Below are 23,048 nucleotides of genomic sequence, written 5' to 3' on the forward strand. Positions count from 1 at the left end.
CCCTCAATCCACCCCCAACCCAACCTTAACCTAGATACATTTGTACTGATTTTGTCTCAGTAAGGACCACGTCACAAATCATCTCTGTAGATTCCTTGTCTGGCACAGCCCACACACTAGGCACACTGTCAATTTCAAATACATAAATACATCTCGAAACTAAAAAAGAACTGTTTTTGCTTTCTGACTCTTAACAAGTAGATGTTATACCCATTTTATACATTAAGGATATCTAAACCACAAATTAGTATTGTAATGGCTTTATCATGGATTTAGGGCAATAACAATTATTTTAAGAATGAAATGATTCCCACAAACACATATGGGGGCGGATAAAACAAAGAAATGGGTGACCATATAGCCAGATATAGAAATACACCAAGAAATTAGTCACAATTTTTTTAAAAAAACACAAAGCTTAAATATTTTGACAACTTTGCAAAATAAAATCCTGACAATGAAATGAAAATTGAGGGGTAGAAGGATGGGGGCGTTCAGCAGGGCAACGGGTGGAAGAAGAAATGGATAGATAAAAGGATTCTCATATTTATGTTGCAGTTTTTGGGAAGCGAGGTATGTGTTCTATTCTGATCTTATCGTATCGTCTTTTTCTCCCACTGCTGTGGGAATAAGTCTTTATGATAGCAAGAAGAACAAGCTAAACCAAGGGAGAACTGCGGTGATCAATGTCTTTTATTTTCCCCCAAATGCAAAGGCAGATGCATAAGGTCTGGTAACAGGCAAAAAGTCACTTGGTTAATATGAGTCATCAGATTCCCTGTCCTGAGGGGGAGATGGTTTCTTGCAGAACGAGGTGAAGGAGGTGGTTCTGCTCGGCACTCAACAGTGGCCACATCTCCACCTGCAGCGATTTGATGGCTTCCGTGTCCTTTTCGTGGGTAGCCATGACCAAGGACTGAAGCAGCAGGAAGAGCTCCTCGGGAAGCTGGCCACTGGTCTCCTGCCCGTGGCTGTCAAAAGCCTCCCAGGAGTACTTCTCCAAGGTGTGGGCATGCTCTGGAAGGAGCTTGGCGGGCGGTGGTTGCAGGAGCAGCAGCAGCAGCACGCGGGATACCTCACAGCGTACCAGGATGTCCGAGAAGGCACCCAGTACTGCGGGAGAGGGAGCGGCCGCAGAGCTAGCATTTGGAGGGAGCAGCGCGGCCTGCAGGGCTGGGGACGCACCGAGTCCATGCTGGAGGCCTAATGGCTGCGGCTGTACCTGAGGCTGTGGCTGCAGCGGGACCGGCGGCAGCGGCTGCACCGGGTGGCTGCCGTACTCCCGCGCCAGGCGTTGCATTCGCGTGAAGAGCGCCAAGGCGCCATTGTAGTCGCGCGCCAAGAGCTGGCAGGAGGCCGCATCGCCGAGCGCCTGCAGCGCGGCCAGGGGCAGCTGGGGCAGCTGCAGTTGGGCGGCGCGCTGGAAGTGGACAGCGGCAGCGCCCGGCTGACCCAGGTCGCGCAGGGCGGCGGCCAGCTCCAGGCACAGGGCGGCGGCTGCGGCCGGCTGGCCCAACTCAAGGTGCAGACGCACAGCAGCACCCAGGGCGCTGGCTGCTGCCTGCAGCGGCTCCCCATAGGCGGCGGGGCAGACGAGGCGCTGGCGCGCGTCGCGCTCCTGCCGCAGGAAGAGGCGGGCGGCCTCGGTGAGGGCAAGAGCTTCCCCGGGCCCGTGGAAGAGCGCCTGATGGCAGCGGGCAACCGCCAGCTGGCACCAGGCCGCGTAAGGCAGGCACTCCTGGGCACGCAGCTCTCGGCCCAGTTGTCCGAACTGCTCGCCAGCCTCCGCCACATTAGGCTTCCGCAGGAACCGCTTTTTCAGCTTGTTCGACACCTGACGATACCTGGCCAGAAAATCCCCGGCATCTGGTCCCGGGCCCGCACCTCCCAACCCGCTCGCGGATGCCGCCATGTTCCCAGGCCGAGCGCTTCCGGGCGCGCCTACGCAGCTGGTGGACGTGCGAGTGCTGGCGGTTGGCCGCGACGTGCCCTGCGTCCAGCTCAGGCTAGCGGCGCGACCTCGCCTGCACCTAAGCCTGGAGCCCCCCTCGTTGCCCTAGTGATATGCAAAATATCGGGTTCCTGAGGCGGGGCCTGGCCCTGCGCCTCTGTTGCTAGGTGACAGCTTGTTTACCCAGGTTGCTAAGGGTGTTTCCTAGCATCTATAAGGGACCAGGAGTCAAACTAAACTCCTGATCCCAGGTGACCACCATTCCGATTTTGGATTTTCTTGATTGCCCTCCACCCCCCCTCCTCAATCTCCCCGTCCATCCACTACCCCGTTGGAGTCCACGCCAACCCCTTTGTCCCCTCCTCCATCGCACATCCGAGTTAGCATGACACATTCACCATATCACGATGCCTTAGTCATGGTCTAAGTACTCCACCCCCATGAACACCATCCTTCAGGGAACTTTGATGGGCTTCGACTTGCTCAGAGGCCGTGGGGGAGTCTTCCACACCCCATCCTCAAAGCCATCGCAGGCAGCCTCTCCCACCCAGGGCCACGCCCTGCACTGTCACCTCCAGAGGCTGCTCCTCTCACCATCCCTGATTCCACCCTCACCCACTGGCAGACACCCTGCCCCGATCCCTCCAATGAGTTCCATCCCCCAGTCCCCCCGCAGACACAGTGACCAAAGCAGGCACATGGGTTTCTTTCAAGAATAAACAGTTTATTTTCAATGGCTTTGCCCAAGGTACCAGCCAGGCTTGGGCTGCTTGGGCTGCAAAGAGGCCTGGCGCCCTGGGGTTGAGGCCCAGAGAACCCATGTCCTGTTGGGCAGCTACTGCCAACCCGGGGCCACTAGGGAAATGGTGGTGCTTGCAAAGAAGACACTGAGCAAGGCATTGTTGTGCATGGCCATGTCCACGAGCTGTGGGGTGATGAACCTGCAGCCACTTCTCTGGGCCTCGTTCCCGGCCAGCTGCAGGACCGTGGCGGTCAGATATTGTATAATGGCCGCAAGAAACACGGGTGCAGATGAGGTCAGATGCTGGGCGTAGTGGCCTTCACGCAGGAGGCGCTCCAGGTGGCTGACAGAAAAGAGTAGCTCAGCTCTAGCCGTGCGGGTGCGGATCCGCCTCTGGCGACGGTGACCGGTACCGGACGACCCCCTACGGCTCCTTCGACCAGGCATGCTGGGCTTTGGGTGCTCTTGTTCCCACCGGCGTAGCTCTGCAGTGTGCTGCGGGGTGCTGCGGGGTGTCTCCGTGCGGCAAGGTGCGGTCAGGTGCGGCCAGGTGCGGTCAGGTGCGATCAGGTGCGGTCAGGTGCGGTCAGGTGAGATTGGGCAGTTGGTCCCAACCTCTCTGGATGGCCAGTACACAGGCCCCTACTGCGTATCCTAGCGACCACGGGCCGGCCCCTGATTGGTGGAGGCACACGCTGTGTGACACCGAAGTTCCATGAGGTCACTGCTTTCCCATTGGGCCTTGCGGGCCTGGGCCTGCCAAGCAAGGGCGCTGGTGGCACCCTGCGCACGCGGCCCACTGGACCCTCTCTTCGACGGAGCTCTCTGTTTCCTCTGGACAGGAATGTTGTACGGAAACAGCAACAAACGTGTGTGATCCCGTGGCACCAGGTCAACACTCGTGGTGTCGGATGGCCATCACAACGGTCTACTTCCACGATGTTGGGACCACTCCAAAAGAAACCCCTGCACCCATCAGGCAGTCATTCCCCACTGCCCGCCCCCTGCCCCGCTCCCCCTGGCCAACAACCTCTCCTCTCCCCGAGAACCCAGGCGAATAGGAGCCTGCTTCCTGTACATAGAGGTGTGTCCACTCTAGAGACTTCTAGAGATGCAGCCATACAATAAATAGGTGGCCTTTTGTGTCTGGCTGCCTTCACTTAGCATAATGTTCTTATGGTTCACTCACATGCCAGCATGCGTCAGCACTTGAGTCTTCCATTGTGTGGATGGACGACGGGTTGTGCACCCGTTCATCAGCTGATGGCCTTTTGGGTGATTTTCACCTTCTGGCTGTTGTGACTAGCGCTGCGGCGAACATTCCTGTACAGGGTTCTGTTTGAACATCTGTTTTCAGTTCTTCTGGGTATATATCTAGGAGTGGAATTGCCAGGCCATAAGGTAATTAATTCTGTGTTTAACTTGCTGAGGAACCGCCCGACTGGTTTCCACGGTGGCTGTGCCATTTTGCACTCCGAATGACAGTGTATGAAGGTCCCACTTTCTCCACATCCTCACCAAAACTTGTTATTTTCCTGTTGCCTTGCTGATAATAGCCATCGTAGTGGGTGGAAAGTGGTATCTCGTGGTTTTGATCTGAATTTCCCTAATGGCTAATAATGTCGAGCCTCTTTCCATGCGTCTCTTGGCCATTTGTACATCTGCCTTGGAGGAAACAGATGAACTTTCAAGTCCTTCGTCTGTTTCCTAAAACTGGGTTGCTTGCCTTTCTGTTGCAAGAGTTCTTTATGTACGCTGGAAAATAGGCCCATTATCAGATATACGATTTGCAAATGTTTCTCCCATCTTATAGGTTGTCCTTTCACTTCCTAGATAGAGTCCTTTGAGTCACCAAAGTTTTTAATTGGGATGGCATACCATTTCCTCTTTTTTTCTCTGTCTTTTATGGCCATGCTTTTGCTCTCATGTTTTGTAACTGTTGCCCACTCCCAGGTCATGGGGGCGTGCATCTATGTTTTATTCCAAGAGTTTTATAGTTTCTGTCTTTACCTTTTGGTCTGTGACCCATCAGAATTAATATCTGTACATGCTGTGAGATTGGGGTCCATATTCATCCTTACATGTGTGGCTATCCAGTTGGCCTGTCAGTTTTTGTTGAAGAGATTTTTCATTCAGCCATTGAATAGTGTCGGCACCATTATTGCAAATCAACTATTTATTGACATATGGGCTTATTTCTGACTCCAAATTCTGAAACATTGGCCTATAATCATTATTCCAGTGCCACACTTTTTAGGATAGCTTTTCAGTAAGCATTGAAATTGGGAAGTGAGAGTCCTCCAACTTTGTTCTTCATTTTTGAGATTGTTTTGGCTGTCTGCATCCCTTGCATTTCCATGTGAATTTCAGGATCACCTTGCCAATTTTTACAAAGATGCCAGGTTAGATTGTAACAGGCATGGCACCGAATCTGTATATTGCCTTGGGGATTATGGTCATCTTAACGATATTAAATGTTCAGTCTACTAACATGGGATGACTGTCCATTTATTTCCATCCTTTTTAATTTCCTTCAGCAATGTGTTGCAGTTTTCAGGGTACAAGTCTTACATGTCTTTAGTTAAATTTATCCCTCAGTATTTTATTCTTTTGGATGATACTGTAGAAGGAATTATTTTCTTAACCTCATTTTTTGGATTGTTCCATGCTAGTGTATAGAAATACAACTGATGGTTGCACATTGATCTGGGATCCTGCAACTCTGCTGAACACTTACTGCATATTTGAGTAGGTTGCTGTGTTTCCGGTGTGTTCTTTAGTGTTGTATATGTGCACACACACATTTATATATACGAACGTGTCGTCTACGAACAGAGATAGTTTTACTTGTTCCTTTCCAACTGGGATGCCTTTTATTTATTTGCTCTGCCTATTTGGCTTGACTAGAACGTTGAATACAATGTTGCATAGAAATGTCAAGAAGAATGTTCTTATCTTCTTCCTGATGCTAGGGGCAAAGCACCCAACCTTTCATCATTATGAATGATGTCGTTTGTGTGTTTTTCATAGATGCCTTTCATCAGGTTGAGGAACCCAGTCTTTTATCATTATGAATGATGTCGTCTGTGTGTTTTTCATAGATGCCCTTCATCAGGTTGAGGAAGTTCCCTTCTGTTCCTATTTTGTTGAATTTGTTTTCATGAAACGGTGTTGGATTTTGTCAGATGCTTCCCTTTCCCCTACATCTATGAGTTGATCACGAGGCCCTCCATCTCTGTGCATTCTATTAATATAGTGTATTACATTAATTGATTTAGATATGTTACACTCATGGTCACAGTGTATAGTGAGTGGTCCATAAATTTTTTTTGTTGAAAGCATAGGTTGGGTCAGGGAAGCTGCTTGAGGGTAAGTGTGAGTGTGTGAGTGTGTGAGTGTGTGTGTGTGTGTGTGTGTGTGTGTGTGTGTGTGTAGGGATCTGTAGCCTGATGAAAGGCTGAGGCATTGGGGGGAACCTGCGATTATTTTACTGAGGCTTGACAGCAGGGTGCCTATGGGGGACTGGTGGTTGATGTGGCTGGAGGAGGNAAAGATAGACCACGTGATAGGACACAAAATGAGTCTCAACAAATTCAGGAAAATAGAAATCATACCAAGCATTTTCTCTGATCACAAGGGACTGAAATTGGAAACCAACCCCACAGGAAAAAACCCACAACATCCAAAAGCATGGAGACTGATGGTATGCTATTAAACAACGAATGGGTCAAGATTGAAATTAGGGAAGAAATCAAAAACCTTCTGGAAACTAATGAAAATGAACTCACAACAACCCAAAAGTTATTGGACACAGTGAAGGCAGTCCTGAGAGGGAAGTTCGTAGCAATACAGGCTTACCTAATGAAAATAGAAACATTTCAAACAAACAACCTAACCCGACGCCTCCAAGAACTCGAGGAACAACAACAAAGACAGCCCAGAGCAAGTGGAAGGAAGGAAATAAGCAAGATCAGAGCAGAATTAAATGACATAGAGACTAAAAGCACAATTCTAAGGATCAATGAATCCAGGAATTAGTTTTTTGAAAAGAAAAACAAAATAGACAACAATTTAAGTATGCTCATCAAGAAGAGAGAGGACCCATATAAACACAATCCGAAATGAAAGAGGAGCGATTACAACTGATACCACAGAAATAGAAGGGATTGTAAGAAATTACTATGCAGAACTGTATGCCAAGAAATTTGAAAACCTAGGTGAAATGGACAAATTTCTAGAAAAATATAATCTTCCAAAACTCAATGAAAAAGAAGCAGAAAACATGAACAGGCCAATAACAGCAAATGAAATTGAAGCAGTAATCAAAAAACTCCCATCACACAAAAGCCCTGGACCAGATGGTTTCACAGGAGAATTCTACAAAGCTTTTAAGGAAGAGCTAATCCCTATTCTTCACAGACTATTCCAAAAAATCCAAAAAGAGGGAAAACTCCCCAACTCTTTTTATGAAGCCAGCATCACCCTAATTCCAAAGCCAGATAGAGACGAAACAAAGAAAGAAAATTACAGGCCAATACCGCTGATGAACATAGACGCTAAAATCCTCAATAAAATATTAGCAAATCGCATCCAACAATACATCAAAAAGATCATACACCACGACCAAGTGGGATTCATCCCAGGGATGCAAGGATGGTTCAATATACGCAAATCAATAAATGTAATACACCAAGTAAACAAAAGCAAAGACAAAAATCACATGGTGATATCAATAGATGCAGAAAAAGCTTTTGATAAGGTTCAACACGCATTTATGATAAAGGTACTCAGAAAAATGGGAATAGAGGGAGCATTCCTCAATATAATAAAGGCCATATATGAAAGACCTATAGCCAACATCATACTCAATGGGCAAAAACTCAAAGCTTTTCCACTAAGATCAGGAACAAGACAAGGTTGCCCACTTTCACCACTTCTATTCAATATAGTATTAGAAGTTCTAGCCACAGCGATCAGACAACAAAAGAAAATAAAAGGCATCCAAATCGGAAAGGAGGAAACAAAACTGTCACTGTTTGCAGATGACATTATAGTGTACATGGAAAATCCTATAGACTCTACCAAAAAACTGCTCGAACTAATAAATGAATTGGCAAAACAGCGGAATACAAAGTCAATATCCAGAAATGAAAGGCATTTTTGTATACTAACAATGAATCAGCAGAAGCAGAAATCAAGAAAAGAATCCCATTCGACATATCAAAAACAAAAATAAAATATCTGGGAATAAACCTAACCAAGGAGGTAAAAGACCTGTATGCAGAAAACTACACAACACTGAAGAAAGAAATCAAGGAAGACACAAACAGATGGAAACATATACCGTGTTCATGTATTGGAAGAATTAACATCATGAAAATGTCCATACTACCCAAAGCCATTTACAGATTCAATACAATACCTATTAAAGTACCAATGGCATACTTCACAGACATAGAACAAACACTTCAAATATTTATATGGAACCATAAATGACCCCGAATAGCAGCTGCAATGTTGAGAAACAAGAACAAAGTAGGAGGGATCACAATACCTGATATCAAACTGTATTACAAGGCCACTGTAATCAAAACAGCCTGGTACTGGCACAAAAACAGGCACATAGACCAATGGAATAGAACAGAGAGCCTGGAAATAAACCCAAGTCTCTATAGTCAATTAATATTTGACAAAGAGGGCAGTAACATAAAATGGGGTAAAGATAGCCTCTTCAACAAATGGTGTTGGGGCAAACTGGACAGCTACATGCAAAAAAATGAAACTTGAGCACCAACTTACACCATACACCAAAATAAATTCAAGGTGGATAAAAGACTTAAATATAAGTCATGGTACCATTAAAGTCCTAGAGGAGAACATTGGCAGGAAAATCTCAGATATTCCATGCAGCAAAATTTTTACTGATATATCCCCTAGAGCAAGGGACATAAAGGAAAAAATAAACAAATGGGATCTGATCAAAATTAAAAGCTTCTGCATGGCTAAGGAAAACAGTATCAAGATAAAAAGATAAGCAACTGTTTGGGAAAACATATTTGCCAATGATACCTCAGACAAAGGTTTAATCTCCAAAATATACAAAGAACCCATTCAACTGCACTCAAAGAAGACAAGCAACCCAATTAAAAAATGGGCAGAGGATTTGAACAGACATTTCTCCAAGGAGGACATACAAAGGATCCAGAGACACATGAAAAGATGCTTGATATCCCTAGCAATCAGAGAGATGCAAATTAAAACCACAATGAGATACCACTTTACACCAGACAGAATGGCCATCATAAACAAAGAAACAAACAACAAGTGCTAGAGAGGTTGTGGGGAAAAGGGCACCCTAGTTCACTGTTGGTGGGATTGCAGACTGGTACAACCACTGTGGAAAACAGTATGGAACTTTCTAAAAAAACTAAAAATGAACGTGCCTTTTGACCCAGCAATTCCACTGCTAGGATTATATCCTACGAACCCTGAAACACCAATCCAAAAGAACCTATGCACCCCGATGTTCATAGCAGCACAATTCACCATAGCCAAGAGTTGGAAGCAACCTAGATGCCCATCGGTCAATGACTGGACCAAAAAGCTATGGTACATTTACACAATGGAATTCTATCCTGCAGAAAGGAACAAGGGACTCCTACCCTTTGCAACATCATGTATGGAAGTGGAAACCATTACGCTGAACGAAATAAGCCAGGCGGTGAAAGATAAATGCCATATGATATCACCGTTAACAGGAATCTAAACAACAAAACAAACAAGCAAGCAAATATGACCAATGACACTCAAATATGGAACAGGCTGACTGGGTCCAGAGGGTAGAGGGGAGAGAATCATAGGGGAAAAGGGGATGGACTCTCATGAATAAGTATAAATGGCACATGGACAATAACTAAGCGTGGGGGGTGGAAATGGGAGGGAGGTGCAGAGCACTGGGCAGGGGGTGGGTAGGGCTGGGAATATAAGACAGAAAACTGTACTTGAAGAAGAATTAAATAAAAAAATAAAAATAAAATAAAAAGTATTAATATGATTTAATTTAAGATTTGGCAGCATAAACTAATCTGATAATCACACTGTCTATAAAAGCAAGACTTGACTCAGCATCATCTATGAAAGATTTTTTTAACAATGTAGATTAATGTTGAGGACGTTATACTAAGTGCAATAAGCTGCTCACAGAAAGACAAATACTGTATGATGCCACCTATATAAAGTATCTAAAATGGCCAAATTCAAAGAATCCAAGTGTGCAATGGTAATTTCCAGGTCATAAAGTTGCAGATAAGCAAGATGAATACATGCTAGAGGTCTGCTGAAATGCTTATTTGGATATTTAAGAAGTTGCAATCATGTTGGAGATTTTAACATCATTTTATTGGCAAATCAGAAATATGCTCAACATCTTTAACCATTAGCCAATTGGAAATTGAAACCACAGTAATATATTATTATACATCTACTAGAATGGCTAACACTAACCTGATGATATCATCAAATGTCAACAAGGATATGGAACAATGGAAAACCCCACACATAGTGGGAGTATAAAATGATACAAACACTTTGGAAAACAGTTTGTCACTTATTTTTGAAAGCTAGATATATACCTAACCTATCACCTAACACTTACTACTTTTAGGAATTTCCCAAGGAAAATGAAAACATATGTGTACACAAAAAGTTGAACACCAATGTTCATAGCAGGTGTTCTGTGTCCTGAATATGTTGGTGAATAAACATTTTTATAGATGTGTTAAATTCATAGAAGGGGATACAAAATACATTGACTATATTGTGTGTGATAAAGAATTAAATAAAAACAAAAAGGAAGTAAAAGAGTATGGTGGGCAGCATACAGTATTATCCCTAATACTTAGTAAATTCTTAATTTAGCATAACTATATTTGACATATTTTTAATACATATTATGTTATACATATCGTATATACAGACATATGCAATTAAAATTTCATATAATTTCTTTTTATCCTTATCTAATCACCATTCTGAAGTGGAGTGAAGGAGTTATGTTCCCATTATCAAAATAAATTGAAGTTTAATAACAGATTGGTACACTAGCAGGGAAGCAGTAGGAATAAAATTTCTTATTAATCAAATTCAAACTACATAAGGCATAAAGAAATATCATTAATTTAAAGATATGGTTATCAGTCTGTTATTAATCTGGCTTTAACATCCTAAGGCCCCCTTCCCTAGGTAATATGCAAATCAAGTGATTTGAGGAAGAACCTGATCCAGCTCAAGTTACACACACAAATAGGGGTTCTGGGAAAAGCCTTTCCAGGGACAGGGTTCCCTTGCAAAATTGTTGACAGGCGGGGCCTTACCTGGTGCAAGTTGTATATGCAAACAAAAGATCTTCAGGCACCCACTATTGCTATATGACAGCTGGTTTACCCAGGTTGCTAAGGGTGTTTCCTCATATCTATAAGGGACCAGGAGTCAAACTAAACTACTGATCCTGTGTGACCACCATTCCGATTTTGGATTTTCTTGATTGCCCTCCACTTTCCCTCCTCAATCTCCCCGTCCATCCACTGCCCCATTGGAGTCCACGCCAACCCCTTTGTCCCCTCCTCCATCCCGCACCCGAGTTGGCATGACACATTCACCCTATCACGATGCCTTAGTCATGGTCTAAGTACTCCACCCCCATGAACACCATCCTTCGGGGAACTTTGATGGGCTTCGACTTGCTCAGAGGCCGTGGGGGAGTCTTCCACACCCCATCCTCACAGCCATCTCAGGCAGCCTCTCCCACCCAGGGCCACGCCCTGCACTGTCACCTCCAGAGGCTGCTCCTCTCACCGTCCCTGACTCCACCCTCACCCACTGGCAGACACCCCGCCCCGATCCCTCCAATGAGTTTCGTCCCTCAGACCCCCCACAGACACAGTGACCAAAGCAGGCACATGGGTTTCTTTCAAGAATAAACAGTTTATTTTCAATGGGTTTGCCCAAGGCACCAGCCAGGCTTGGGCTGCTTGGGCTGCAAAGAGGCCTGGCACCCTGGGGTTGAGGCCCAGAGAACCCATGTCCTGTTGGGCAGCTACTGCCAGCCCGGGGCCACTAGGGAAATGGTGGTGCTTGCAAAGAAGACACTGAGCAGGGCATTGTTGTGGATGGCCATGTCCACGAGCTGTGGGGTGATGAACCTGCAGCCGCTTCTCTGGGCCTCGTTCCCGGCCAGCTGCAGGACCGTGGCGGTCAGATACTGTACGATGGCCGCAAGAAACACGGGTGCAGATGAGGTCAGATGCTGGGCGTAGTGGCCTTCACGCAGGAGGCGCTCCAGGTGGCTGACAGAAAAGAGTAGCTCAGCTCTAGCCGTGCGGGTGCGGATCCGCCTCTGGCGACGGTGACCGGTACCGGACGACCCCCTACGGCTCCTTCGACCAGGCATGCTGGGCTTTGGGTGCTCTTGTTCCCACCGGCGTAGCTCTGCAGTGTGCTGCGGGGTGCTGCGGGGTGTCTCCGTGCGGCAAGGTGCGGTCAGGTGCGGCCAGGTGCGGTCAGGTGCGATCAGGTGCGGTCAGGTGCGGTCAGGTGAGATTGGGCAGTTGGTCCCAACCTCTCTGGATGGCCAGTACACAGGCCCCTACTGCGTATCCTAGCGACCACGGGCCGGCCCCTGATTGGTGGAGGCACACGCTGTGTGACACCGAAGTTCCATGAGGTCACTGCTTTCCCATTGGGCCTTGCGGGCCTGGGCCTGCCAAGCAAGGGCGCTGGTGGCACCCTGCGCACGTGGCCCACTGGACCCTCTCTTCGACGGAGCTCTCTGTTTCCTCTGGACAGGAATGTTGTACGGAAACAGCAACAAACGTGTGTGATCCCGTGGCACCAGGTCAACACTCGTGGTGTCTGATGGCCATCACAATGGTACTTCCACGATGTTGGGACTACCCAAAAAGAAACCCCTGCACCCATCAGGCAGTCATTCCCCACTGCCCGCCCCCTGCCCCGCTCCCCGTGGCCAACAACCTCTCCTCTCCCCGAGAACTCAGGCAAATAGGAGCCTGCTTCCTGTACGTAGAGGTGTGTCCACTCTAGAGACTTCTAGAGATGCAACCATACAATAAATAGGTGGCCTTTTGTGTCTGGCTGCCTTCACTTAGCATAATGTTCTCCTTATGGTTCACTCACATGCCAGCATGCGTCAGCACTTGAGTCTTCCATTGTGTGGATGGACGACGTGTTGTGCACCCGTTCATCAGCTGATGGCCTTTTGGGTGATTTTCACCTTCTGGCTGTTGTGACTAGCACAGTGGTGAATATTCCCGTACAGGGTTCTGTTTGAACATCTGTTTTCAGTTCTTCTGGGTATATATCTAGGAGTGGAATTGCCAGGCCATAAGGTAATTAATTCTGTGTTTAACTTGCTGAGGAACCGCCCAACTGACTTCTGCAGTGGCTGTGCCATTTTGCACTCCCATCGACAGCGTATGAAGGTCCCACTTTCTCCACGTCCAGCACTTGCTGTTTATTGATTTATTGATGATACCCATTCTGACAGGTGTGAAGTGATACCTTATTGTGGTTTTAATTTACATCTCTCTGATGAGTGGTGACATTGAGCATCTTTTCATATGTCTATTGGCCATTTGTATGTCCTCTTTGGAGAAGTGTTTATTCAGGTTCTCTAACCATTTTTAAAATCAGATTATTCGGGGTTTTGTTTTTGGGGGGGGTTAGTGTTGACTTTTGTAAGTTCTTTACAAATTTTGGATATTAACCCCTTATCAGATGTATCACTAAATATGTTTTCTCATTCTGTGGGTTGTCTTTTTGTTTTGTTGATGGTTTTCTTTGTTGTGCAAAATCTTTTTAGTTTGAGGTAGTCCCACTTGGATTTTTGTTTTTGTTGTTGTGGTTTTCCTTGCCTTAGGAGATACATCAGTAAAAATATATAATGCTATGAGCAATGTCCAGGATTTTACTGCCTGTTTTTTCTTCTAGGATTTTTATGGTTTTAATTCTAACATTTAAATCTTTAATCCATTTTAAATTTATTCTTGTGTGTGGTGTAAGAAGATGGTCTAGTTTCATTTTTCTGCATGTATCTGTCCAACTTTCCCAACACCATTAGTTGAATAAACTATCTTTGTATGTGCTTGCTTCCTCTATTGAATATTAATTGACTGCAAATATGTGGTTTTATTTCTGGGCTCTCTATTCTATTCCATTGATCTGTGTGTCTGATTTTATGCCTGTACCAGGCTGTTTGGACTACCATGTGTTTATACTATAGTTTGATATTAGGTAGCGTGATTCCTCCAACTTGTTCTTTTTTTCTTGGGATTGCTGTTGCTATGTAAGGCCTTTTGTGGTTCCATATACATTTTTAAAATATTTGTTCTAGTTCTGTGATATACAGGAAGGACTAATGGACATGGACAAAAGTGTGGTGATTGCAGCAGGGAAGGGGGTATAAGGGGACTAAAATGGCAATGGAAAAATAAATAAATAAATAAATAAATAAATAAATAAATGTCATACATCATGATCAACTGAGTTTTATTCCTAGGATGCAAGGTTGGTGCAATATGCACAAATCAATAAATGTAATACATAAGATAAACAGATGATAAAATCATATGATTATATCAATAGATGCAGAAAAAGCTTTTGACAAAATGCAGCACCCATTTTTTTCTGAAAAACTCTCGGCAAAGTGAGAATGGTTGGAACACATCTGAACATAGTGACAAATTCACAGCTAATATCATACCCAATGGCAAAACACTAAAAGCGTTTCCCTGCAGATCAAGAACAAGACAAGGATGTCCACTTTCAACACCCTTAATCAACGTAGTACTGAAAGTCCTAGCTACAGCAATCAGACAAGAGGAAGAAATAAAAGGCATCCAAACTAGAAAGAAAAGAGTAAAACTGTAATTATTTGCAGATAACATGATACTGTATATACAGAACCCTAAAGAGTGCACAAAAAAACTACTAGAACTGATAAATAGATTTAGTAAAGTAGCAGGATGTAAAATAAACATCCAGAAATTGGTTGCATTTAATATACCAATAATGAAGTATCAGAAAGGGAAACTGAGAAAACAATACCATTTAAAATTGGATTTAAAAACATATCTAGGAATAAATTTAACCAAGGAAGTAAAATACCTGTACTCAGAAAATTATGAGACACTGAAGAAAGAAATTAAAGAAGATACAATAAGTGGAAACACATGCTGTGTTCATGGATAGGAAGAATTAACATTGTTAAACTGTCCATGATACCCAAAGCAATGTATAAATTCAATACAGTTCCTATCAAAATAGCAATGATGTATTTCACAGAAGTAGAACAAAGAAGCCAAAAATTTATATGAAACCACAAAAGACCCTGAATAGCCTCAGCAATCCTGAGTAAGAAGAACAAAGTTGGAGGAATCTTAGTTATGTATTATCAAACTATACTATAAGACCATAGTAATGAACTCAGTATGGTATTGGCATAAATACAGATATATTGATAAATTGAACAGAATAGAAAGCCCAGAAATAAACCCATACCTATATGGTCAATTAATATTTGACAAAGGAAGCAAGAATGTAAAATGGAGTAAAGACAGTCCATTCAATAAATGGTAACAGAAAAATTGCACAGATACATGCACAAAATGAAGCTAGACCAGCTTTTTCACCACATAAAAGAATAAACTCAAAATCTATTAGAGATTTAAACTTAAGACTCAAAATAATAAAATTCCTAGAAGAGAGCACAGGCAGCAAAATCTTAGACATTTATCTTAATATTTTTTCTAACATATCTCATCAGGCAAGGGAAATGAAAGACAAATTAGACTACATTTAACTAAAAAGAAACCATCAACAAAATGAAAGACAACTGAGCCCTGGCTGGTGTAGCTCAGTGGATTGAGCGAGGACCTGCGAACCACACGATTGCGGTTCAACTCCCAGTCAGGGCACATACCTGGGTTGCGGGCTAGTTCCCAGCAGGGGACTCATGAGAGGCAACCATACATTGATATTTCTCTCCTTCTCTCTTTCCCTTCCCCTCTAAAGATAAATAAATAATCTCTTAAAAAATGAAAGACAACTGAATGGGAGAACATATTTGCTAATAATACATCTGTTAAGGGGTTTATATCTGAAATTTATAAAGAATTCATACAACTCAACACCAAAAAACCCCCGCAAACCCCAAACAATCCAATTAAAATATGGGCAAAGGACCTGAATAGACACTTTTGCAAACAGGATATATGGATGGACAATAGACATGTGAAAGGATGCTCTATATCATTAATCATCAGAGAAATGAAAATGAAAGCCACAATGAGATATTGCCTCACATGTGTCAGAATGGCTATCATCAATAAAATAACAAACAACAAGTGTTGGCAAGATGTAGACAAAAGTGCACCTTCATGCACTGTTGGTGGGAATGCAGACCGGTGCAGCCACTGTGGAAAAGAGTATGGAGGTTTCTCAAAAAATTAAAAATGAAACTGCCTTATGACTCAGCAATTCTATATTTGGGTATATAACCAAAGAAGCCCAACACATTAATTTGAGAAAATATATACACCTCTATGTTTATTGCAGCATTATGTATAGTAGGCAAGCTATGGAATAAATTCATGTTCCCATCAATATATGAGTGAATTAAAACCTGTGGTACAGGTATGCAATGGAATGTTACTCAGCCTTAAAAAAGAACAAAATCTTACCATTTGCAGAAGCATGAATAAGAAAGATAAGTCAGAGAAAGACAAATACCATGTGATTTCACATATAGGTAGATTTAAAAAAACAATATAAACAAACAAATCAAACACATCCACATATACAGAGAACATACTGATGGTTGCCAAACATGAGGAAGTGGGACATGTGATGAAAAAGGTGGAAGGGATTGAGAATTACACATTGTACCAGTCAGAATGGCCATCAAAAACAAATCAACAAACAACAAGTATTAGGCTGTAGAGAAAAAGGAACCCTAATACACTGTTGGCAGGAATGAAGACTCATGCAGCCACTGTGTAAAGTAGTATGGAATTTCCTCAGAAAAGTAAAAATGAAAGTGCCTTTTGACCCAGCAATTCCACTGCTGAGATTATATCCTAAGAATCCTGAAACACCAGTTCAAAAGAAACTATCCACTCCAATGTTCATAGAAGCACAATTTATAATCACCAAGTGCTGGAAGCAACCTAGGTGCCCATCAGTCAATGAGTAGATCAAAAAACTGTGGTACATTTACACATTGGAATACTGTGCAGCAGAAAGAAAGGAGGAACTCCTACCCTTTGCAACAGCATGGATGGACCTGGAGGGCATTATACTAAGTGGTCCTTTAATGGTCCTAGTTTTTAAACCAGGTGGTAAAGCACAAATACCATATGATCTCACCTATAAGTGGAATCTAATAAATAAAATAAACAAGCAAGCAAAATATAACTAGAGACATTGAAATAAAGAACAAACTGACAGTAACTACTGGGGATGGGGGAGGGGATAATGGGAAGAAAAATGAGTAGGGTCATCAAGGAACATGTATGAAGGACACATGGACAAAGCCAAAGGGAGTAGTGGGGGGGATTGGAGACAGCTGTACTTAAACAACAATTTTAAAAAACAGAATTACACATTGGTCGTTTCAAAATAGTCACAGGGATGTAAAGTACTGCATAGGAAATATAATCAATAACATTACAATAATTGTGTATGGTGCCAGTTTGGTACTGAAAATATCAGGGGGAACACTTTGTAAAGTATATGATTGTCTAACTGCACTGCTGTACACTTGAAACTAGTACAAAATAATATTGAATGCAAAGTGTAATTGAGACAAATTTTAGAAAAGTAATGCAACCCATATGAAAAAAATGTTATTGATTGTTGAGGAACTAGAAAGCTGAAACTTTTATTTCCTTGGTCAAAAGATAAGCTTATCCATTCCCTTCTTCTTTTAAGTGACATAAAGACATAGTTTGAAAGTACAAAAAAATGAAATAAAATTATAAGGTTTTATGAGTACTGTATCTTAGTAATGGGATCCACCTGGTTTAATGTAAAAGGGTATTTTTATATCATTTAATGATTTATTTGTCTTGACCTCTTACTTTGATTATAATATTGCTACTTGTTTATTTGTGTGATGTTACTTTTGATGCTTCTGTAAGTATTTCTGTTATGTACCACTAACTTTTCTTCAGTTAGCAGGTAATCTAGGGAGGGAGGGGGAAAAAAACAGAAACCCAATCACTGTGAGAGGTTTTTTAACATCGGTAACTTGAAAACAAACTGAAAAGAAAATAAATGATCCAATTAATACTAAACAAATACATTTAGTAGAATTAACCAATGAAATCTTCTAGCACAATTCCTGGCACATAATATAAAGAATCTAGAATTTGTGTAGTCATTAACTATCTGTTGAATTAATACATTGTCTCTCTAAGAAGGTTTCCAATCAAGCAAGACACAAGGACTCAGTAAAAAATGAGGCAAATACATTTATAAAAAATAATGCTGTAATTTATGGGGAAATGCCATAGACTTATTAATATTTTTTCTCCTATAGGAGAATTTTTTTAAAAAACAATTTTAATTCTTTATAATACTATAATTCTGATATGTGGTTCAGGGTGAGGCAAAAATAGATTTACAGTTGTGAGTATGTGAAACAGAGTTTATTCTTGTATTATTGTTTACAAATGATTGCATTATTTTCCATATGAACAACTATAAACCTACTTTTCCCCACCCTGTATAACAAACTTACATTGATTTGTGTATTAGTGTATTCAAGCAGATACAGAGGACCAGATATTTTATGAGACATAATTTTCAACTTTTCTTATACTATATGCCATGTTTTAATTCTAGGTCTTTTCAGTTGGCATCACTATCATATTTCTCAAACTGTGTTCCTTTTCCCTTAAATACATCATGTACTTTATAATGTAGACATGTCAAGGTCCTAAATTCCATGTTGGATATTAACAATTTTCTCATGAATTCATACATAAAGAATCATTAATTAATGCCCCACAGTTCACACACATGCACTCACAGAGCCCACATTCTTTTTTTTTTAATTGAGGTGACATTAGTTAGAGCATTTGACTGCAGAGCCCAAATTCTTAGAAGATTGTTAACACTAGTATGATAAGCTGCTGAGTCCCAGTCTTATTTCACAGCTGACTCTGCCCTAAGCTAGTGCTTCTCAAATTTCATGTTCTGATTCAGTAAATCTGGACTAGGGCCCAAGATATCACATTTCTAATTGCTCCGAAGTGATGCCAATAATGCTGGTCTGTAGCCCACGCTGGATTAGCAAAGCCCTAAATGGCTTCCTCAGCTGTTGGTGAACCTTTTACAGGGGCCCAAAATAGACTACTTCACCTGCACATACCTAACCTTCCTTTTTCCATTCCTCTTCCTGATGTTTTTCTCCTTCATGTACTCTATCCTAATACCTGTCTAGCCTGAATGGTTTTGAGTGTTGGTTGCTTTTGAGAAATGCACAAAGCAAAATTAGAGGGAAGATATAATTGGTAGGAATTTCTTTTTGCTCTGTCTTCACTTTCCATGCATCTGTGCTAATCCTCTACAGATTTTCTTTGGCAATGTGGATTCATCTGGAATAAAACACAATATTTTTAACCCTCCAATTATTGCTCGGTACATACGTTTGCACCCAACACACTACAGCCTCCGCAGTACTCTTCGCATGGAGTTGATGGGCTGTGATTTAAACAGTAAGTGCCAAGTCATCTCCTGCCATCTTCCAACTGTGAGTAGGATAATTAATTAATGGTCCTAGTTTTCCAGAGATTGGAGGTTTTCTCAGCATATAGAACTTTAATGCTAAAATCAGCACAGTCCTTGGCAAATCCAGGGCTTGGTCATTCTAATCATGGGATGCCCCACAGGCAGCCGCCTCCTACATTACTATTAGTATGGAAAATCAAAGTCAAACAAAGCTGAACAGAGCTGGCCAAAGAACAGGGGGAATGTTAACAATGATAGAATCGGTGCAAAAGTTAATACCTGAGAAATTACATCATGGTGACACTAGTCCTAGAGTGCCAGTAGAGACAGGTTAGTGGAACCAGGGTTGCCTCTTGTCCTTGTGATTACACTGTGCTTTCATTTCTTTGAGGCTGCAACATTCCACTAGGAATGGAGAGTAAAGCAATATCAGATGCACAGATTACTGCCTCATCCTACTTCAACAATATGTTTGCCGCCTGGTCTCCTTCACAAGCCCGACTTCACCTCCAGGGAAGGACTAATGCCTGGAGACCCCAGGTAAGAGGCAACAAATTGTCTATTTAACTGATGCAGAATGGGAAGTAGTGGTTGGGAAACAATAAGGAAAGCCCTTGATTGTTTCTTCAGAGGTATTTCTGTCACCTGGTTGTTCCAAAAAAGTGTCAAGGAAGGTTGACTGTGAACAGAAAAACCCACAGATATTTAGTGGTCCATGTGATTCCACACAGCATTTATTGGGGGAAATGATCCCTAACTGCACCATCTGGAAACAGAGTCTCTATATGCAGTAATAGGCTATTATCTGTCAAAGAATTGTAGTAGCTAAAGTCTACTTTTACAGAGAGAAATATCAATAATTAGCTCTCTTTGCAGGTTTCTCAGTGCCTCAAAGAAAAGGGTCACAGTCGTGTAGATTTCATTGGGCACAGTTCTTTCCCACAACCACTCAGTATGTGATTTTTCAATCACTGAATAGTTTTTTGGGATGAATGAAGTTAATGGTCTCTGCTTATGTTATTTGATTTGATTATTTCCTCCAGGGGCTCATTTTATTTTTTTTAATAATTTTTTTATTTAATTCTTGTTCAATTACAGCTTTCTGTCTTATATTCCCAACCCTGTCATTTTAAACAAAACAAGTTATATAACACATTGCTAAACTTGCAATACTGTAGTCAGTCTCTATATGGCGCATATATATTCATTCAGGAAACATTTACTAAGCACCTTTTAAACAGCTGACCCTGGGGATACTGAAGTAAATAATGAAAATTTTAGCTCTTAAGTTACTTAGAGGCTAAAAAGGAAGGCTGACAAGCAAATGATTAAAATGCAGAGTGTAAATGCTGTAACATGGTTAATAAGAAGGGATTTGGGTAGCTCTGGGAGCAACTAGTGACCAACGGGATACTAGTCTAACTAACTTCTTCAGGTGAATAATCCAGAAGAGTGGCTGCAAGTGGACTTCCGGAAGACAATGAAAGTTACAGGAATAACCACCCAGGGGGCGAAATCTCTCCTTACCAGCATGTATGTGAAGGAGTTCCTCATCTCCAGTAGTCAAGATGGCCATAACTGGACTCCGTTTCTTCAGAATGGCAAAGTAAAGGTATGTTGCTATCATAGGAAAGGCACAAATCTGTCCTAAAGCTTGATATTTAGAGATATAGCAAGGTTGATACATGATCAAACTTTCAGGGTAAACTTTACTGACTATCTATAGTAATAGAGTGACACCATGAAAAGCATTTTGGGAGGACACAGTGACTCCAAGCAAGGGTATATAATCCCTACCAACAACAGCAAAAAAAAAAATTAAAATTAAAAACTTTTTTCTTTTCTTTTTTTATTGTTGTTCAAGTGCAGTTTTCTGCCTTTTCCCCCCACCCCAGCCCAACCCCCAGCCCTCCCGACCTCCCTCCCATTTCCACCCCCTCCCCACTATTGTCCATGTGTCCTTTATATGTGTTCCTGCAAATCCTTCCCCTTCCCCCCTGGAATTCCCTCCCCTCTTCCCTCTGGTCACTGTCAGCCTGTTCTCAATTTCAGTGTCTTCGGCTATATTTTGCTTGTTTTTTTGTTTTGTTGATTTGGTTCCTATTAAAGGTAAGATCATATGGTATTTGTCTTTCACTGCTTGGCTTATTTTGCTTAGTGTAATGCTTTCCAAGAACTTTTATTTTAAAATAATGATCTTAAGTCAGAGCAATGAGAGGTGAAAATGAGACAATGTAAAATAGAAAAACTTTCCTAAAGAAAATGCTTATATTAGTGTTGTTATCAGGGCACAAAGTTCTGAGCAAAATGCAAGGAAAACTGAATATGAGACTCCTGCATCGAGTAAGAAGTGAACCCAGAAAGAGCTAAAATAGATAATGGTGGAAAAGAAGGGGAAGGGACTAGTCAAAGAACATGTATGAATGACCCACGGACATGGACAACAGTGTGGGAATTGACTATGGGAGTGAGGGGTGGGCTGGGCGAAGGAGAGCAAAGGAGAAAAATAGGGACAAATGTACTAGAATAACAATAAGAATTTTAAAGAAAAAAATAAAGTAGTTGCAAATAAGTAACACCTCCTGACATCTGGAAGAACCATTTTCAAGTCCATTCTAGAAGAAAGCACTCCTAGTTTAGGTCTCCAGGATTCTCACATATTAAAGTAGTAAGATCATAAACATAGATCAACAATCATAAAACACAACAAAACTACTAGACTAGAAGTGAGCAGAAACAATTAATACAGATTTAGAACCTGGACATCATCCAATTGACATTATCAGATATATATTATGAAATAATTATGCATATAATATTCAAAGCAATGAACTATAGAAACATAAAAATAAATAATAAATTATCTAAAATTATAAGGTAGTTTCTGGGGGAAAACAATACCTTTAGAAATAAAAAAATGTAGCCCTGGCTGGTGTAGCTCAGTGGATTGAGCACAGGCCTGCGAACCAGAAGATCGCGGTTCAATTCCCAGTCAGAGCACATGCCTGGGTTGCAGGCCAGTTCCCTGCAGGCCAACTCCCAGCAGGGGATGCACGAAAGGCAACCATACATTGATGTTTCTCTTCCTCTCTCCTTTCCCTCTAAAAGATAAATAAATAAAAATTTAAAAAAAGAAATAAAAAATGTAGTTGTTGAAGTTTTAAAATAAAAAAACAATAGCAAATTAGGCACAAAGAATTTAGTCAATTGGAAGATATATCTAAAGAAATTACCCAGAACAGCACAGAAGATGAAGCATATAAAAAATAAATTAAGATAAATATGGCATGGTTAGAAAGCCTAACGTACATAATTGGAATTTCAGAATGAAAGGAAAGAAATAGTGGAGAAGTGGCAAACAAACAAGGATGACCACTTTTGTCATTTCTATCCAACATTGTACTGGAAGTTATAGCCAGAGAAATTAGGTGAAAAAAAGAAATAAAAGGCATCCAAATTAGAAATAATCAAGTAAAACTATTTCCCTTTGCCAATGATATGATATTACATGTAGAAAATCCTAAGGAATCCACAAAAATAAAACTTTTA

At 41.9% G+C, this 23,048-nt stretch overlaps 4 protein-coding genes across 5 annotated transcripts in view; 1 reads left to right on the forward strand and 3 right to left on the reverse strand.

The window, feature by feature from the left end:
• Positions 1–23,048, forward strand: part of F8 (coagulation factor VIII) — a 211,571-nt gene that overhangs the window by 181,462 nt on the left and 7,061 nt on the right. For both annotated transcript variants that reach the window (XM_037037826.1, XM_037037828.1), the window contains 3 exons: positions 19,342–19,486; positions 19,891–20,039; positions 20,935–21,111. In XM_037037826.1, the coding sequence (XP_036893721.1) occupies positions 19,342–19,486; positions 19,891–20,039; positions 20,935–21,111 (471 nt within the window). The remainder of the gene's footprint in view (positions 1–19,341; positions 19,487–19,890; positions 20,040–20,934; positions 21,112–23,048) is intronic.
• On the reverse strand, positions 245–2,051 carry F8A1 (coagulation factor VIII associated 1). The gene has a single exon (XM_037037829.1). It carries the CDS (start codon positions 1,910–1,912, stop codon positions 770–772), a length of 1,143 nt encoding a protein of 380 aa, XP_036893724.1. The 5' UTR covers positions 1,913–2,051; the 3' UTR covers positions 245–769.
• Positions 2,787–3,220, reverse strand: LOC118981102 (histone H2A-Bbd type 2/3-like). Its single transcript, XM_037037832.1, has one exon. The coding sequence runs from the start codon at positions 3,138–3,140 to the stop codon at positions 2,787–2,789; it is 354 nt and encodes a 117-aa protein (XP_036893727.1). The 5' UTR covers positions 3,141–3,220.
• On the reverse strand, positions 11,788–12,223 carry LOC118981101 (histone H2A-Bbd type 2/3-like). Its single transcript, XM_037037831.1, has one exon. It carries the CDS (start codon positions 12,139–12,141, stop codon positions 11,788–11,790), a length of 354 nt encoding a protein of 117 aa, XP_036893726.1. The 5' UTR covers positions 12,142–12,223.

The sequence above is a fragment of the Sturnira hondurensis genome, unplaced genomic scaffold, assembly GCF_014824575.4.
Source record: "Sturnira hondurensis isolate 20B ecotype Veracruz unplaced genomic scaffold, ASM1482457v3 Scaffold0023504, whole genome shotgun sequence".
Taxonomy (NCBI): Eukaryota; Metazoa; Chordata; class Mammalia; order Chiroptera; family Phyllostomidae; genus Sturnira; species Sturnira hondurensis.